General features: G+C 41.6%; 2 protein-coding genes and 1 long non-coding RNA gene across 3 annotated transcripts in view; 2 read left to right on the forward strand and 1 right to left on the reverse strand.

Moving 5' to 3' along the window:
- The window catches only part of LOC109521988 (uncharacterized), a 28,762-nt gene extending 27,953 nt beyond the window's left edge, over nucleotides 1–809 (forward strand). Inside the window, exon 3 of the long non-coding RNA XR_002169476.1 lies at nucleotides 613–809. This is a non-coding gene — a long non-coding RNA (uncharacterized LOC109521988). The remainder of the gene's footprint in view (nucleotides 1–612) is intronic.
- An 8,140-nt stretch (nucleotides 810–8,949) lies between these two features.
- Nucleotides 8,950–11,020, reverse strand: fam43a (family with sequence similarity 43 member A). The gene is made up of 2 exons (XM_019880375.1): nucleotides 10,951–11,020; nucleotides 8,950–10,832 (listed from the first exon to the last, which is right to left on the reverse strand). Exon 2 carries the CDS (start codon nucleotides 10,801–10,803, stop codon nucleotides 9,775–9,777), a length of 1,029 nt encoding a protein of 342 aa, XP_019735934.1. The 5' UTR covers nucleotides 10,804–10,832; nucleotides 10,951–11,020; the 3' UTR covers nucleotides 8,950–9,774.
- A 509-nt stretch (nucleotides 11,021–11,529) lies between these two features.
- Nucleotides 11,530–17,383, forward strand: lsg1 (large 60S subunit nuclear export GTPase 1). The gene is made up of 14 exons (XM_019880376.1): nucleotides 11,530–11,918; nucleotides 13,066–13,192; nucleotides 13,434–13,554; nucleotides 13,645–13,731; nucleotides 13,821–13,907; nucleotides 13,986–14,046; nucleotides 14,123–14,299; nucleotides 14,429–14,770; nucleotides 14,931–15,032; nucleotides 15,116–15,259; nucleotides 15,349–15,472; nucleotides 16,339–16,418; nucleotides 16,555–16,725; nucleotides 16,823–17,383. Exons 1-14 carry the CDS (start codon nucleotides 11,820–11,822, stop codon nucleotides 17,000–17,002), a joined length of 1,902 nt encoding a protein of 633 aa, XP_019735935.1. The 5' UTR covers nucleotides 11,530–11,819; the 3' UTR covers nucleotides 17,003–17,383.
- The last annotated feature ends 1,575 nt before the right edge of the window (nucleotides 17,384–18,958 follow it).

An 18,958-nucleotide genomic window follows, 5' to 3' on the forward strand; every position in this document is an offset into this window, starting at 1 on the left:
TTTTGTGTGTGGTAAAAAAAAATATTTTTGTATAATTACTCGGGTGACTGCACCCATTCGGCGTGTTTCTCTATCGACATCCCCTTCTCACTGCCACAGTTAGTTGGTTGCAGTTAGCCTCTATGTTCTTGATAGCTGGCGTCCATTGGTGACAGCAGTCTGTGCTGTTCAGCTCAGTCAAACCATGGAAAAAAATCCAAATTGATTCTACCCATGCCAATCTAATCGCTCCCTCCACTGTAGTGCGTCAGTGAGTTCAGATGGTTTGTTTATTAATGAATAATCAAGTGAGGAATAGCTTGCTCTTCAGAAGACATTAAACAACAAGCACAAAGTGCAATATTCAGGGGTGTGTTGCAGCGATAGTCATTTATGTAACCATCCCGGCACAATGTAGATAAGTAATGTTTTATAGCAGTGTGGACTTTTACATGTCTCCGACATCAACATTTTAACAGACTTTTAAAATGTGAGCCGACACATGACAAGGAAAAATTGCTTTGTTTGTGCTTTGTGCTTTTATAGAGTGCAGTGTACTCCAAATGACCAACACCGCATATCACATATAACCATATAGCCACTGAGAATCACAAGTCTCCTCTCCCGAAACAGATGTGTGGTGTCGTACCAAGAGTGACCTGTGAGCGGCAGCATGTTGCCGCAGAGCACTATTGTAAAATACAAAGAAGAAAAAAGAGCAAGAGTAGGAGAGGACTGGCTAACTCTTAGCTTCAATGGTAACGACTATCTATCTTTTTCACATCACAATCATGGAGTCAATGTATCGGCTGAGTATTTACATTTGTAAATGCTGTACAGGTTTAAGAATTTTTGAACAGATTTCACCCCACACGATAATCACTCAGGATAATCTTTTATAGACACCCGACTATTATGCCTTTTATGACTTTGAAAAAAACTCACATTAGGCCTGCTTCAGACACTTTCTGATGCACAGTAGGAACACAACCCAAAGACTGACAGTTCATTCTATGGGACAACAGTGACAAGCCTCCCACTGGACAGGTTTCCTGTCTGCATTTGAATCAGGAAAATTACACATGAGGATTCAACATGAGAAAAGTAGGCCAGACTTTACGTTAACTAAGGTTGCGCGCACATAGCCTGCTTCCCCTCCTTGCTGTCATTACTGCACAATGCAAGCTCAAAACATACTGATGGGTATCTTGGTCGACTCATAAAAGGATCCCCCCAGGTTGCTTCGCCCTCAGACAGTCAGCGTCCGAGAGGTCAGCCAGTGATTTTTCTTTTCTCTATGCTAGGTTATTATTCCATTTCCTCCCTGTGAGTGGAAAGACCAAAATAACCCTGCTGAAATATATGGCTCTCCAGGGGCAAGGCTTTTGTGTTGCTGCAAGTGGAAAACAAGTGCGCCGCTCGCTGAGTGGGACACTGCGAGATATAAAGTTTCACGGCCTCGTCGGGTGAGTCCATGGACACAGACACCACTTATTTCACCAGACACTCTGTAAGGAGAGCTAGTGGTAAGTGTGCCACTCAGCATCATGTCTCAAAGGCCTCGCGTTGTCCAAAACTCAATGGCGACAGTAAGCACTGAACTACTTTAATATATAGCCACCTGCAAGTGTACGTAAATACGAAAGAATATAAGGGCCACTGACAATCAAGAAGTGATCCAGGAATAATATTGTAAAACTTAGGTCACCAAAGTTGTACTATTCGAGAATAAAGTTGACATTTTACGAGAAAAATATATCTCAAAATAACGCTAATATATTTATAAAGAAGAGAAAGTCACAATCGTATGATAATAAAGTCACAATTTTCCATGCAAATATATGTTAAAATCTGTATTATCTTTTAAGAAAAATTACATTTCAAGAAAAATAAACTGAAATTAAAACAATACAATTATGACTACAAGAAAAAGGCTTAATGCTGCAAGAATAACGTCCACATAAATACACATAAATACAAGAATAAAGTTGTAATATTCAGGGAGAAAAATGGCAATAGGCAGGGGTGTCAAACTCATTTTTGCCGCGGTCCACGTCGTAGTTATGATTTTCCTTCTGAGGGGCGTTTTGACTGTGAACCCAAATAAATGTCATATTACATTGTCCATCCATTTTCAACACCCACTAATCCTGTTCAGTAAATTGATGAATAATTAGTTTTCCAATCAGAGGCCAGTAAAACGTACAGCACATTTGACAATAAAGTTGGATTCAATTCAATTCAATTCAAAAATCTGTCTGTTCAAATATTACCCTTATTTTAAAAAGGGATTTGTTAACAAAAATGTTTGCAATATTTCACCACTTTCAAAAGTGAAGACAATTTCAATTTGGGTACTTTAGCCAGAAACATGAAGTTGATGCACGGAATTTCCTTTGGCAGCCTCCATAAAATGATGAAGCTGGCTTGATCTGGCGCCAGCGCCTTGAGTTTGATGCTTTTTATACCAATGTTAAAATTAAGTCACTTGAAAATGTTTTTAAGCTGAATACTTCAATGTGATTTTTTTTTTAAGTTGATTCTCTTAATATTACAATTATTTTTCCTGGTAATTTTATATGTACGCGGGAATAAAAGTAATTACGTTCCGAGCACTATCACAACTGAGATTAATTCCTATGATTCTGTTAACAATTTATTCCTGCTGTGAAACGTTTCTTCAGTTGTGATTGGCAAACATCGTAACTGTTCAGGATAAACCTGTTCACATTATCACTGGAACACTTGTACAGTATGTTCCCAGGGGTTAGCCCTATGCTTGCGATTGGTATGTGTAACAAACCTGTTGTCAAATCATGACACAGTCAGAGCCTCTCAGATGTCAACCACTCATACAATGTGGGGAGCAAAAGAACACTGTGTGCACTGTATTGGGAAGTGCATGCTTGACTGGGAAAGGAAGTAGAAGTCCCTTTGCACCTGCACACATTTCCTACCGTGCGTCAAGATTGACGACGTTTTAAAATAGCACAAATATATATTCAAACCTAGTGGAAACTCTTTGTGGAAGGCCCCTTTTCTTGTTCCAACATGTCGATACCCCAGTCCACAAAGAAAAATCCATAAAGGCGAGTGTAAATGAGTTTACTGTGTCAAAAAGCCAGACCTCAGCCCAAACACTTTTAGGTTGACGTAAAGCACAGATTTCGACCATTGGCAATCCCCATTATGAGGAATGGTGAGGCGGCCAAATACTTTTGTTCATATAGTGTGGCTTATGCCGTTATGTTTTCCCAAGCAGATCTCAGCCAGATCACACCTCCACTCATTGCTAAGGCACAATATAATGACTGCATAGGCAATGCACCCTTTTTAAGGAGTATCGACGGACCATTATTCTCTGTGGGTGTTACTTCTCAGGAATTCATTGAGGCTTGATTGACAGCACACCACTCAATATTCAATTAAAATTTGAATGAAATGACACCCACACACACACACACACACACACACACACACACACACACACACACACAACACACACACACACACACACACACACACACACACACACACACACACACACACACACACACACACACACACACACACACGGTCAGGTCCTGGAGGATGTCTGACAGAGAAGTGTAAATTAAAGAGAAGAGTAGTTGCCTCTTTTAGATTTCATTGTTTCTAGTTGGCTGCCATCAGTATTACATGCAGTAATTCCTCTCATCATTCTACTTTGTGACTCATTGAAATCACCTCCAGCAAGGGGTGCCTTTAATGAATGTGTGGTGTTTTAATTACACTCTGCGTCATCACAAATGACAGCGTTGAGCTCAGCACCTGCCAGGAATTCTTCATAACAGCCACTACGAAACATCTAATTATGTTCACTGGGTGTGGATGAACTTGTGACGAGCAATTTGTGGAAATGTTCCCGTACATTTGCTTGACAGCTCTGACTCAGGCTGCTGTAACATCTCCTGCGTCATCTGATCCAACCGTGAAATTCATGAATATTTTTCTTTAAAAATAAAAATACAAATATTTTAAATAAAAATATGCATTATTTTACTGAAAAGAAAGACCATGAAAATGTATGCAAAGCTCAGCAATTGTAATAATAATGTTTTCCCACATTGCAGAGAATACTGGGACAAAATCAGATAAATTGTGAAAATTTATGCATTTATAGTCAAGAAAAAAAGGACAGGGTCAGTGGGCAGCCCACAGTTCTGAAGTTGCAGGTTTGAATCTGGGTTCATTCCTTTCTGTTTGGGATTTGCATGTGTTCCCTGTGCTCAAGTTGCATTTTCCAAATTCCCAAAACATGCATGTTTTGCCTGTATATATGTATGCATGTATGTCTTGACTCACATATCAGTGCACGTGCCTGCAGCCATTCTTCTGTCTGTGAATGCTTTTTCACACTGCACACAGCAGGGCTCAGTATGCTGTTGACAAATCCCTTCATTGTGTATGTGCTGCGAGGGCGCGATGACGCGTCGTGGTGCTCAAGGACGGCACTTGCCGCCAAAGCACCACGCCTCGAGATGAAAAATGTTCAACTATGGAGCGGTGTCACTGTGACAGCAAATAGCGCATCCAATAATAGATGGGTTGGCAGAGTGATTTCAAAATCCTAAAAGCAATAGACGAACAAGTGGAAAAAGCATTCATGCCACTTCATGGTAGACTGCCTGGCAACGATTTCCAAATGTGGGCAACTTGCATTGGATGTGTCCTAGTGAACAAGATAGCAGACAATAAAACAAAGAAAAGTGCTGTCTTTTTTCCTTTCAGCTTGTCCTGTTCGTGGTAGAGTATGTTGCATAAATTATATCAGAGTGCCATTTGCCAAAGGTGAAATGCAACAGAAAAAGTCACATTAAGCTGCAGTAAATTTTCATTGATTTCATTTTGTGTGTGTGTGTGTGTGTGTGTGTGTGTGTGTGTGTGTGTGTGTGCGTGTGCGTGTGTGTGTGTGAAAGTCAGGTCAAGAGCGACTGTTCTAAACTGTCTAAACCAGGGGTCCCCAACCGCCGGTCCGCGGACCGGTACCGGGCCGCCGGGCATTTGGTACCGGGCCGCACAGAAAGAACTTGCCTTAATTCCGTTTTATTTATTTCGGAATACGAAAGATGTTTTATTTTGAAAACTAACCGGATTCTCCGTTACATCCGTCTGTGTCCAGCTTGACACACGTCAAGCCACGCTTCTCTGTAACGCGACCAATTAGGCTAAAAACAAACACCGGAGCTCGCAAAATGAGTAAAAAAACTGCTGGAGATCGCAAATGACGGCGGCCTTAAAAGTACGTTCGAGACAACTGGATTAAAGTTATGTCTGAATACTCTGAGATCGCCACAATAGCACTTTTGCTATTTCCGACATCCTACCGGTGTGAGGCGGGGGGATTATGCAGCAACGGCGACGAAAACAAAATTACGAAGTAGACTGGACATAAACCACACACTTGCGGTGTCATTGTCTCTCCTATTACCCCGAGATGGGACCGTCTGGTTGCAGAAAATCAAGCTCGGTGCTGTGGTGAGTCGTCATTTTCATGCACTTTGAATTTGCGTTGTATCGTATTTTGAAGGCATTAAACATTGCCATAGCGATTGGAGTGTTGCGGCCAGATTAGACGCTCCTTGTGTTTATTATTATATTTCGAAAACACCACAGTTTTCATGCAGCTCATACCATATTATTTTGTTGTATTATTTCCGCCACACCTTAAATGCCGGTCCCTGAAAATATTGTCTGACATAAACCGGTCCGTGGGGCAAAAAAGGTTGGGGACCCCTGGTCTAAACTACAGTATATGTGCCCTGCAATTGGCTAGGGACCAGTACAGGGTACACGCCGCCTCTGGCCCAAATTTCTGGGATAGGCTCCAGTGCACTAGTTACCCTTATGAGGATATGCGCTATAGAAAAAGAATGGATGGATGGATGCAAAAAAGGACAAATCACAATTCATAGTTCCTTTAATTATTCAACTCACGTTTAAATTTGTGAATAATAGTTTTTCACCCGTGACCCTGGTGAGGATAAGCGGTTTGTATGACAGACGGATGGATGGATTGGTTTGTTCTTGGGAACAAATCCTTCTAAAATATGCCATGTATTATTTCCAAGTTTTGTACATAAGACAAAACACATGCCAGGGCTTCAAACTTGTATTTCTAACCTGAGGGCCAGTTTTGTCACATGAGTGCTTTTCTGGAGACTCTACTGAGAGCTATAACATTGAACTTGGCAACATAAGTTGATGCAGCCAGATTTATATTTGATTTACACTGTCTTGTAGATGGGAAGCCTCTTTCATGCTGCCAAGCCAAATAGTGAGTTGAGCAAACATCTACGTGTTTGTTTAACAAGTAAACATCAATGGACTCTCTTTATCTGTAAGGTAGGGCAGGCATTGGCACCTTTGGATGTTTGAAAAGCACTCGTCATCGCAAACACTATCATATTTTTAATAGCCACACTGTCTGTATATGGCCTTAGTTAAGCAAAGCCTGTGTGAAAACACTGCTGATTTTCGCTGAGGTGTAACAGATGTTGCTGTGACAATGTAGGTCAGGGAAAAATTCATTCACCTCGAATTGTATTGAGCCGCTGCTAACGGCAAGAGCAGCCGACAAGTGTTTTGTTTGCGTGCGCGAGGCCATGGCCACAGATCACATTTGGCGGGACACATGACAATGTCGCCTCGTCGACGCGGATACATGTGCAGTTTGCCTTCAACCACAGTCACATTGCACTGGAAAGACAAAATGTATGTTGAGCAATTACAATCATGTCGAAGTCAGTGATCAACAAAGGCAAAGGAAAAACACAACGCAAGCAAACAATGACTCACTTTGAGGTCCTGCCGGGGAGCAGAGTTTCAACCCTTGGGTTTGTTTGTATACTAAGCCAGTGGCTGAAATGCAAAATTCCTTTTTTTGTCTTTGAATCTCTACCTAAATTCATAGAGAGGGAGAATATTGTTTTCAGTGTTGGATTTAGCGTGGCCAGTGGGATTCTATCAGCTGTCCTTACAAGATAAAGGTCGCCTTGCATATTTTCCTTCTTTTGGCTTTATTGCTTCCCTCATGCCAGCTTTTTCTGCTGTGTCTGTGCACTTGCTTCATCTCTGTTACTGCAAGCCGTGCCACATGTATCAATACATCAATAGAGTTGTGTGCTTTGGTCCAGTTGTTATATCACTGAGCCTAATGAGGGGCAACTTGGACGGTGACATTTGTGTTGCCCGCCAATTGTCAGAGTGTACAGGATATTTAAACTTGTCAGCATTGGTGCACTGTAAAAACAAAACAAAACAAACAAACAAAAAAAAACAACGTTTGGCTAAACTACAAATGTCAAGGCAGCAAACTCTGATTAGATTTTACGTTGGGCAATTGGACTAAATGTTTTAAGTTTTGCTCTTGTAAAAATTGGCTTTCCTGAATTTCACAATAAAGAAATAAGTTTTCAGAACGGCTGTCCCTTTTATGGAACCGCAACTTAAAGATATATATCAGTAGGTACAGTATATAAGCCAGAACAACTTGCTAAGTTTTGTTGTGCTACCTAACATTTTTGTCAAAAATTTGAGTAATTTATATCCCAAATTTTTTTCCAACCTAAATTCCTGTTTTAGCCCAAACTACACGTGTTTTTTTACAGTGTGGTCACAAGGCACGTGTTTTGTCCTTTGTATTTTTGGGAGGGTCATTTCTGAGTTGTGGACAAGTTCCACTCAAGAAAGGAATTTCTTGTTTTGTCCAAAATAGACAATGCTTGTGGAGGCTCTCAGTCGTACAGGAAAGTTCCATCGTAGAAAGGGTTCTGTCAGTCGTCATCTGTACCTGTGGGTAAAAAACAAAAAAAGCAAAAAAGGACGTTTCGCTTCTCTCACAGAAGCTTCGTCAGCGGTAGACAACCCTGAAGTCTCCGTGAAGACTCCGGGAAGTTGCTCTGCGCTAAAAAGCTGAGCGTGGCCTGTTTGAGGACTGGGTGGGGATGGTTAGTCACGCCCCTATTGGTTTATTAGAGGCCCATTGGTTTCTAAATTCCCTATCATTGGGTCTTCATTAGGCCTATTAATAGCCTATTAATAGGCCTATTAATAGCCTATTAATAGGCCTATTAATAGCCTATTAATAGCCTATTAATAGGCCTAATCAAGGCTATTAATAGGCCTATTAATAGCCTATTAATAGGCCTAATCAAGACCCAATGATAGGGAATTTAGAAACCAATGGGCCTCTAATAAACCAATAGGGGCGTGACTAACCATCCCCACCCAGTCCTCAAACAGGCCACGCTCAGCTTTTTAGCGCAGAGCAACTTTCCGGAGTCTTCACGGAGACTTCAGGGTTGTCTACCGCTGACGAAGCTTCTGTGAGAGAAGCGAAACGTCCTTTTTTGCTTTTTTTGTTTTTTACCCACAGGTACAGATGACGACTGACAGAACCCTTTCTACGACAAAATAGACAATGATAATCATGTGACACATGACTTTGTGCACATAAAACAGTCGTATTTTTTTAAAATCATAAAACATTCTATTAGTCCCAGTGCTTCTGTTGCCTGTCATTCAGAGCCACGTGATGTTCAAACTGCCTGTGACGTGCTGTGTCCATGCCCCGAGGCTGATGACAATGAATGAGACCTCAGTGGCCTGACAAAATAACTTCTCAACAGCCTGCTCCCATTGGGGAAAACACCCTAAAATCTATTGAAGGAAAATATAATCGAGTATCTATTAACAGACTGTCTATTTTACAACCCATATTGATTCCATACAAATATGGCCTTCAATCATTTTCAGTGTATAGTTGCTGCACAATGAAAAGTGTGCCTTTCCAATCTAATCTTCTTAAAATTGGTTTTGGATGCCAAACAAAAACTCCCCCAAAGTGGAGAAACGTGTTTTTCTTTGGGTGCAAACATGACAAAAGAGCGTATGTTCTCACACAAATGAATTGACACATTTGATGATGTCTTTTTTTTTTATTATTAATGAGGTTCACAGAGCAAACCACATTTTGTATTATTTCAGAAAAAATACATATTTATATTTTAAAACATCTGACCTTACATCTTGTATAAAAGGTGTATTTTCTTTTGCACAGCAAAGATATGACATTTATGTTTTAGACAACATCACAAAAACAGACATTATGTACATTGTGGTCAATGTGACACTTGAGTAACGTTGACAACAGTGCAAAATTAAAGAACAGAAGGGGTTGTCATCTAAAAACACAAAACAAAAAAGGTCTGGATCCACTAAGGCAGGGGTGGGGAATCTGACAAAAATACAACCAACTATTATCATATATTCTGAGCATGTGTGGGTTAAATGTTACAATGGCAGGCTGGAGGAAATGCACTTGGCATGCCATATCAGGTTCCCCACCACCGAATAAATGGAAAAAAAAAGACTAAACTGAATATTTCTAGATGCTCGTCGGCACGATTTAAACAAATGATGTTATTTTTCACCAATACGAAAATTTGGGTAAACAAGTCTTGAGGAAAATCCTCTTAAATAAAAGATGGGAATTAGTCCTGCGTGTGCTACTTTTTGGAACACCAGAATTTGGCAGGTTATAAGCACACATCCCCAAATAGACCCCCCCCCCCAAACAAATTCCTCAATATCATTATATCTCCCAAATCATGTGAATATTTGTGTAACCCCTCCTCACATTGTTGTAGAGGCACACATTTAAGAAAGTCTGCATGCTGTCAACAGGTGTTTGTGTCAAGGAGGAGAGGAGACACGTTGGCTCAACACACAACAACGGCTTATTGTCACTATTATTCACTGTACTTTTATCTGCTCGAAGCCGTTGGAGAGTGCCTGGAGCTCATGGCTGCTGTCTATGGACGATTCACTCCCCGTGCTCTCTCCCGACAGTAGTCTGGTGACTTTGAGGTCAGCTTTCAGCGTCTGCACGTCGTTGCCTATGCTCATCTCGCCCAAATCGTTAATAATCTGAGTGAGCTCGTGCTTGCCATTGGCCACACATTCCTCCGTGTCCAGAATGTCCTCGCATTCAAAGTGCATGGCCTTCTCCTCCTCCTCCTCCCCCAACAAGTCCTCCGTGATGGAACCCAACTTAGGCGCGCTCCGGCTGCGCTCCACTGGCGGCTTGTAGCAGCACTGGCCGTTCAGCAGCTTCCTGAGGGGCGCCAGGGGGATTGTTTGCTCCCCGATAAGCTGCTGCTGCTGGTGCCGGGTGTCGTCCCTCCGCTTTAGGCGCTTGAACTCCGCCAGAGCCGTGGCCGAGGTCTGGTAGAGCAGCAACGCCATAGCTTTCGCCTTCTCCGGCTTGGACACGAGCACGGCGTGGCAACGCAGCATCACCGCCTTATGCTTCATCTCGTGCCGGTAAATCCACGCGAACACCTTGGGCAGCCTGGGATCCGCCACACAGTAGGTTATCCGGTGCAGTAGGTACAAGTGTCCCGGTCTCTTCGCCTTATCGTCCACGTGCACCATGCGGATGCCCTGCGAGCTGATGGTGAGCCGCATCTTGGTGCCATTCTTGCCCATGTCACTCTTGGCCCAGATCTTGCTCACTGCCACGTCGGTGCACCCGTCCCCCTTAGACTGGATGGTGGTGGCGTTGCCCAGGTAGAACACCGTGTACGTGGGGTCGTCGCTGGTGATCCTGACCTTTTTCCGCTTGGACTTGAACATGTTACCCACGCGGTTGAGCGCGCTCTCGGGGCACGACTTGGCGAAGGAGGTGAGAGCCGAGTAGGTGAGACTCACCGCATAGCCCTTCTGCTTGGACTGTTTGTCTTCCTCGATCAGGTCGAACTTATTCTTCTTCCAAGGAAGCATTTTAGAGCCGTTCGCAGCGAGCACCTCGACTGAGAGAGAAGGAAAAGTGAACTTTTTAAAAGCACTTCTAAAGTCTAGTTAATGTTTACAGTGCTTTCTAATCCTAGTGAAGACACGTGTGAGATACTACTCTACGAGACACCGTACTTTATGTGTCCATCCTCTAAAGTTATCCATTGCAGGATGCTGTGTGTCAAGTTGACGAGTGAAGAGGGCTATACAGGCGCTGATGACTATATACTGGCACAAACCATTTTGGTATTGTAGGGGGGACGAAACCAACTGAGAATGTGTAACCTGAAACGCAACAACAGAGTATGAGAGTATCTATGACGCCACCCTGCGGTTTTTTACGATAGCTGCATCTCACATGGCATGCATCATTCATTTATTAAATACTTAAATAAGTAAATAAATAAGACGAATTTTCTCATAAATTAAAAAAATATAAATGAATATTAATTCTCAATTCAGTATTGAAATAAACAATGTACATATTGGTCTCAAAGTTTTAATTTCAATTTGACATATTTGAGACGTTCGGTTACTGCGTAACGTAATGATATAGATAGACTAGTTTCTGTCTGCGATATTTTTCTTAAATTTACTCACTGAAAAAAATCACCTTGCCTTTTTTTATGTCGAAGACAGAATCAGTCACCGGGAACAAAAACTGCCGTGGTCGCGCTTTCTCTCAGGACATTTTTGAAAGTTGGACACATTTCGAACGTTCCAAAAAAACTATGTAACTCAAGTCGGCTACAACATACATTAATCAGATTAAACTTTATTTACAATATTAGTGGCTTTATCGTACACGAATAAATTATTGCTTGGAATACGGGGTTATACAAAATCGAAGCTGTCATTGGCAAACCTTTACCGAATTGGTATATTCCTTTTCCGGTTATTCCAACAACAACCCAGTGCACATGTACCTCCGTCGGTGACTTTTCGTGATTTTATAGCCAGATAAGTACATTGCTGTGGGTTGAAGTGATTCTATAAAAGGTGTTATGGGTAAGAAGAAGGCTGGAGGAGGAGGATCACTCGGCAGATCTCTGATTAAAGAAAGACTTCAGAGAGGACGAGGCAACAAGAGGGGCGACACATGGGTACGCATTTGATTTACACATATTACTGTATCAGAACGCATTACGGGTCAGATTTGTTTCCCGATAGTTGTGTCTAATGACAATTAAGTATTTAACAAGGCGGGAATGAATATGTCGTTCGACATAGAACTTTAATGTATGTCTTCAGGAGTTTGTCAGTTCCTTTCTTCAAGTTACAATAGCCCCATTCGTTGTGGCTTTGGTTTGTCAAGAAAGACTAGTATAGTTGGGTAAGATATAATAATCATGGCTGATTTGGACCTTTATTATTTCATTTTCTACCATGAACATAGAGTAACTGCATTATAGATCACGGTAATGAGGCAAGTTCTTGTTGATTTTGTTGTTTGCAGTGTAGAACAGCACTTCATAATACAGAAAGCTCTGTATAATATTCCTGTTGCTACAGGAGGTAACAGGAATTTATGCATCTCATATCTATCTATAAAGTTTGAGGCTATTGCTTCATGAGGTAACCAAACTATTTGGTGCAGCGCTCCATATTAAAGCTTGTAGCACTGACACGTTGCAAACTACAACACAACAGTACATCAAACATATTGCCGAATTCCTACAAAGTATTATTCTCTGAGTGACAATCAAAACTGAGGAGTGTAATCTTTGTAGGCGGCCCGTTGGTCCAGTGGTTAGTGCGTCAACCTCACAGTGCAGCGGTACCGGGTTAGATCCCAGCTTCGACCTTCCTGTGTGGAGTTTGCATGTTCTCCCCATGCCTGCTTGGGTTTTCTCCGGGTACTCCGGTTTCCTCCCACATTCCAAAAATATGCTTGGCAGGCTGATTGAGTGCTCCAAATTGTCCCAAGCTGTGAGTGTGAGCACGGATGGTTGCTCGTCTCTGTGTGCCCTGTGATTTGCTGGCAAATGGTTCAGGGTGTCCCCCACCTGCTGCCTGAGGACGGCTGGGATAGGCTCCAGCACACCCCGCGAGCCTTGTGAGGATAAAGCGGATCAGAAGGTGGATGGATTATCTTGGTAATGGCATTTGTAACAAGTGTTGCGGTAGAAATTTGTGTAAAGTATCGGCAACAGTAGTAATGTCTTCTCAGGAGCACGTTTTTTTCCCCCCAGGAGGTCATTGAATACTTACTGGACCGTTTCTTTTGTTTTTTGTTTTTGGTCTTTCTAGCTTCACACCAGTGAGCTGAATGACGGCTATGACTGGGGACGGTTGAACCTGCAGTCGGTGACTGAACAAAGTTCCATGGATGACTTTTTGGCTACTGCAGAACTAGCAGGAACAGAGTTCGTAGCTGGTGGGTGATACTATTACGTTGTTTTGTAATGAATGGAAAAATAATACATCCAATTTCTGAAGAGACAGTAAATAATTGGATCAATATTCTTCTGCAAGGCAGACATCAATATGCCATAATTTAAAGTAATAATATAGTTTTTTTGAACATTTCCTAATTTATTGTATTTTTCAAGATGCCATAATTTAAAGTAATAATATAGTTTTTTTGAACATTTCCTAATTTATTGTATTTTTCATAGAGAAACTCAACATCAAGTTTGTACCAGCAGAAGCTAGAGCAGGCTTATTGACAGCTGAGGAGAAAAAGAGGCTGAAGAACCTTCATGAAGACAACAAGCATTTTCTCAGAATCCCTCGACGGTAAATGTAACCCCAAAAAAACAAAACAAAAAAAAACTAATGAACTTTTATCATTTTATTTTATCATATTTTATGATCTTTTTTCCCCAGCCCCCACTGGGATGAAAGCACCAGCCCCGAGGCATTGCAGCTGGCAGAAAAGGACAGTTTCCTGGAGTGGAGAAGACAACTTGCACAGTGATTCATGTTCTGCATAGTATTTATAAGCTTTTAAATTTCTTTCATTTATCAATGTATCAAGAATGTAACTGCTACTGCTTCCTAAGGCTGGAAGAGGAACAGAAGTTGTGTCTTACTCCGTTTGAGAGGAATCTGGAGTTCTGGAGGCAGTTGTGGAGAGTCATTGAGAGGAGGTACAAAACAAAAATGCTTCCCTCTTTATCAGACTGCAGTCTTTGAAAATTGAGGTGACATTTTGTGACTTCCTGCAGTGACGTTGTTGTGCAGATCGTGGATGCCAGAAATCCATCATTGTTCAGATGTCCTGACCTGGTGAGAGTGTTTTGTTTTTTTAATTTTAATTTCGTTTCCATTATGTGGTATTAATTGCATTGATATGTCCTGCCAGGAGTTATATGTAAAAGAGGTGTCAGAGAATAAGGTGAACATGCTGCTGGTGAATAAGGCGGACCTGCTGACCAGGCAGCAGAGGCGAGCCTGGGCCAGACACTTTGAGAAAGAAGGCTTGAGGGCAGTGTTTTGGTCCGCCCTTGCTGAAAGTGATAGGTTGGATGCAGAAGAAAAGGTGAGCATGCATGGAAACAAACTGTAGATTACAGAAAGGCAATGAATAATTTGTAATTGAACGACTGAAATAAAACAACTTTTCTCCAATGTTAGAATTTACTGGGAGGCACCTGTGTGTGTTCCACAGGGCATGGAGGTAGAGCAGCCAGAATCTGAAGAGAGTGACCGAGAAGATGGAGCACAACCAGACAATGAAGATTCGAGGCTAAAGGAGGCAGATGACAAGAATGAGGAGGGAGAGGAGAGTGATCACTGGGAAGAGCTGCGGGAAAGCGTAACTGTCGAGGAGGAGGAGTGGTTTACTGCCTCAGAAGATGAGGGGCATGAAGAGGAAGATATTGTTTGGAAATCCAATGAGACCCCTTTCCGTAATTCCACTCGCCTGTTGCACAAGGACGAGTTGTTGGAGATGTTCAAGATGGTTCACAATAGGCCCAGATGTAAAGAGGGACAACTTACAGTCGGATTGGTGTGTACATTTTTCCAACCAATTTGTTGTGTCCTTTAATTTTAGTGCAGTCTATTGAGTCTCGCAACATGCCGTGGGGTCAGAGTGGGCTAGATGTCATAGACATAAGCGTGCATCTCGAGCTGAAATGAACCATTTTTCACCATTATGCATTCAACAGGTCGGTTATCCGAATGTGGGCAAGAGTTCAACTATCAATACCATTTTAAGAAACAAAAAAGTGTCGGTCTCTGCAACCCCTGGACACACGAAGCACTTTCAGGTACAAGCATCAACCGTGTCATTTATCACTCTGTGTTGTAGACTCCTTTCGGATGAATGTTAATTTCACTTCATGTTTCACAGACTTTGTTTGTGGAGCCAGGGCTGTGCCTGTGTGACTGCCCCGGTCTAGTTATGCCCTCCTTTGTCTCCACCAAAGCTGATATGATCTGCTGCGGGATTCTGCCCATTGACCAGATGAGAGACCATGTACCAGCAGTCTCTCTCATATCCTTTACACTTGAGAAATTTATTCCCACAAATCTCTGAGTATTGCCTTTCTAAAAACAGTGTTATGAACTTAACAAGTATATTAAGTCTGCCAGACGATCCCTCGACATGTACTGGAGGGCACGTATGGTATCAACATCATCAGGCCACGAGAGGATGAAGACCCCGACAGACACCCCACCTCGGAGGAGCTGCTTATGGCGTATGGATGTAAGACTGCAACGAAGATTGCAGCAGTTTACCTGCCGTCATACAACTGTAAAAATGATCATGCACAATCATGTATTCTTCAAAAATGAGCCATCCGAACAATACATTATTTAACTTTTCACAAACATACTAATAAATGATTCGTAGAGTACAAAATTATTAAGTTCATTGATTTAAATGGATTCAAAACTGTCCAATCTACAATGCTAGAAATAATTTATTACTGGAAAATAAACAAATACATTATTATTGTCTTTACTACATCTTCTGAACTAACTTTGGAATAAGCATTGTTAAAGCTGTAAATAAAAGCAAAACGTGGCGCTTTTTGCGCACTGTATTGGACAACGCCGTAAGCTTGTAAAGAAACAATGGCGGCCCCAAAGAGATAAGCATGAACGTTGTCATTGTAGCAGTTTTACCAGGAGCCAGACAACAATTCTTCAATAAAAACAAAAACAAAAAAAAAGTCAACTAGTGGCTTTTCTTGATAGAGAAGATATTTGTATGCCTCCGTGCTGACATGAGCTTTCTCTTATGCAGGAACGCATTAATGGATATTAGCTAGCCGATTTGTCCAATTTCTCTCCATTTTTGAAAGTGCCATTTTTTTCCCTCAAATCTGTTTCAGTCGCTTATTTTTTTGATGGAATCACGAAAGAAAGATTTTGTAAATCACTGTGTTATATCCTGGATGTCTTCTAGCTTATTGCCATTTGCCCTACCGTCCTATTCAGATACTTGCCAAATCAATGCACGGGGAATATATTTCTTCAACAAAAAACAAAAGGCAAAGAAGATGGTTTTATTTTGAATCGTGTGTTTACAATTGTTGTGTTTTGAATAGGATTTTTTGTTGTTTTCAGACATGAGAGGCTTTATGACATCGCACGGACAGCCTGATCAGCCCAGATCTGCCCGCTACATCCTGAAGGATTATGTCAATGTGAGTCAAATTTAAATGCACAAAATGTGGCATATTTATGGCAACGGTAGTTCTCCAGAATATAAGTTTCTCGTCAAAGCAACCGAACCGTCATGGGAACCAAATTGCCTTGCATAAAGTGTTGCTTCTTACACAGGGAAAACTTCTATACTGCCATCCTCCTCCTCACATAGAGGCTGAGGACTTCCAGCCACAGCACAGCAAATTCCAAAGAAATGATTTGGACAACTGTGACCCTTCTTCGACCAATAACACAGGAAAAATTAAGAGAATTGAAAATATGGTGGACAAGAACTTCTTTCATGCAGTAAATAAACAACTTCTAAACTGCTTCAGTCACTCCATTTTATTAGGCTGGTTTAAAGACTGGGTGATTTTAAATTGGATCTTTGTGTCTGTTTTAGGAGAATGTACGAGCACTCTCTAAAGGAGTCCAAGGTTTCATGGGCTACAAACCAGGCAGCGGAATCGTGGCACCTGGAAAAGCCGGAACAGAGACCATGTTGGGAAAACCTTGGAAGAAACACGGCAACAGGAACAAGAAGGAAAAAGTGCGTCGGCTGAACAAGCATCTTGATGCCTGAAGCTCTAATCTCAAATAGAGAATAATCCAAACAGACTAGACAAACACTCAAAACTGTGCCATTAACAAATTAATGGTGAACAAAATCTGTGAATTTTAAGGCCTCTTAATCCTGAAGATGCTTTGATATTATCTTTGGCATGCGTCATCTATAATGGACCGCTATGGTTTGTTCGTCACCCTATGGAATACATTCCATCAACTGGATCATCAGTTACAAATCAGAGCACTAAGATCATGACTAATAATCATCATGTCCGAATTGTTACAGTAAGCAGAAATCTCAATTCCAAACATACATCACCCCACGTGCATTGTACAGAACTCTCAACAAATATGATGTATGTTCCAAATCAGTGTTTTGGATAAAATTATGAAACTATATGTGTGCCATGTCGTACATATTTTACACTTTCACACTTCACGTTAGAGCACACTTGTATACATGCTGCATTTAAACTACTTCAGGCCATACTTGCAGAAATTATGGTATGGACACACCTATGAGGATATTCACCCAGCTACATAAACACAAATAGATGTTGGAGCAACTGCAGAACCCACATGAATCTTGGAAAGCAAATCAGTTATGTTGGAGGGTGGTTCACATGGTAGGGTAAAGGAGGGTCTGAAAATGACTGGCAGTGATTAACTGAAATACAGAGAGGCAATTTTAAAATGGAGGCGTGTTAACTTCCGGTCGCTAGTTCAACGCACTCGTGTCCAGCCCAAGGCCTGGGGGCCGGATCTGGCTCACCATGTCATTTTATGTGGCCAGTGAACGCAAATCATGTGTGTCAACTTGAGACGATTAAACATTTTTGTGGTTTCGCTGTCATAATGGCCCTCCAAGGGAAGACGTAACTCCAAAGTGCCCCGCGGGAAAAAATGAGTTTGACACCCCTGGTTTAACGCGTAGTGAAAGCGTCAAATTCTTCAAAATATACTCACAGCCTGTTCAACTGACGTCGAGTTACCATTAATTCCGCATTACCTGATTTGTTTCAGGTATCAAAATGTAGGCGAAGAGATCAAAGCACCACATCCCATTTAATGGGCCATTTGCTGTATCATAGTACATGCTTATTTTGACAGACTTAACCCAACTTTCTTTCGAGGGCATAAAAACAACCACAAAATGGAATACAAAGTCTTTATTGTCAAGCTCATTGGCGCAGATGCAAAAAATTTGAGTTCAGAAAAGTCAACCAATAATAATAATGACAAGCATGTACTACTAACTGGTGGGACGGTGGAAGACTGGTGAACACGTCCATCTCACATTGCAGAGGTTATAGTTTCGATTCCAAGCGCTTCGGATTACGTGGGACAAGAGTAGTGAACTAATCTCTTTTTGTCAATGGACGCTACAGCTTCGTGTTTGCTTTCAAAACTTAGCTTGTAGCAGACGTGCACATTTTCAGCATGACGTCTCTGATCCACTGGTAAAAGGACACTTTGATCCTCTCCTCTTTCATCTATAACTGCTTCAGACAACAAAGTGTATGCAGGAAAGTGGGGAAGATTGCACGACTGTCTGTCCTATGTGTTGTGTTGTGTTATTTTTGTTATTTTGACTTCAAGATGGCGCCGCGTGAGTGGCTGCCTTTCCAGCAGCTCCTATATTTTGTTGTTCTACTTCTTCCATTCATAACTTTGCTGCTGTGAATTGGGAATTTCTCCATTGCGAGACTAATAAAGGTTCTCTTATCTTATCTTATCTTATCTTATCTTATCTTATCTTTGCTGTGTCCAGTTTGCATGCTCTCCCCGTGCAGGCGTGGGTTTTCTCCAGGTACCCTGATTTCCTCCCACATCCCCAAAACATGCTCAGTATGTTCATTGAAAACTAAATTGTCCTTACATGTGATTGTGAGGGTGAATGGTTTGTCTATGTGTACCATGCGATTGGAGCCTATCCCAGTCGTCTTGATGAACTGGTTGTCAGCCAGTCGCA

The sequence above is a fragment of the Hippocampus comes genome, unplaced genomic scaffold (assembly GCF_001891065.2).
Source record: "Hippocampus comes isolate QL1 unplaced genomic scaffold, H_comes_QL1_v1.1 scaffold151, whole genome shotgun sequence".
NCBI classification, from domain to species: domain Eukaryota; kingdom Metazoa; phylum Chordata; class Actinopteri; order Syngnathiformes; family Syngnathidae; genus Hippocampus; species Hippocampus comes.

Coding starts and splice junctions, on each gene's coding strand:
- fam43a (XM_019880375.1), bottom strand. CDS start 10,803: ATGCTTCCTTGGAAGAAGAATAAGTTCGACCTGATCGAGGAAGACAAA.
- lsg1 (XM_019880376.1), top strand. CDS start 11,820: ATGGGTAAGAAGAAGGCTGGAGGAGGAGGATCACTCGGCAGATCTCTG. Junction 13,908..13,985: donor TGGAGAGTCATTGAGAGGAG/GTACAAAACAAA, acceptor GACTTCCTGCAG/TGACGTTGTTGTGCAGATCG. Junction 14,771..14,930: donor GACAACTTACAGTCGGATTG/GTGTGTACATTT, acceptor TGCATTCAACAG/GTCGGTTATCCGAATGTGGG.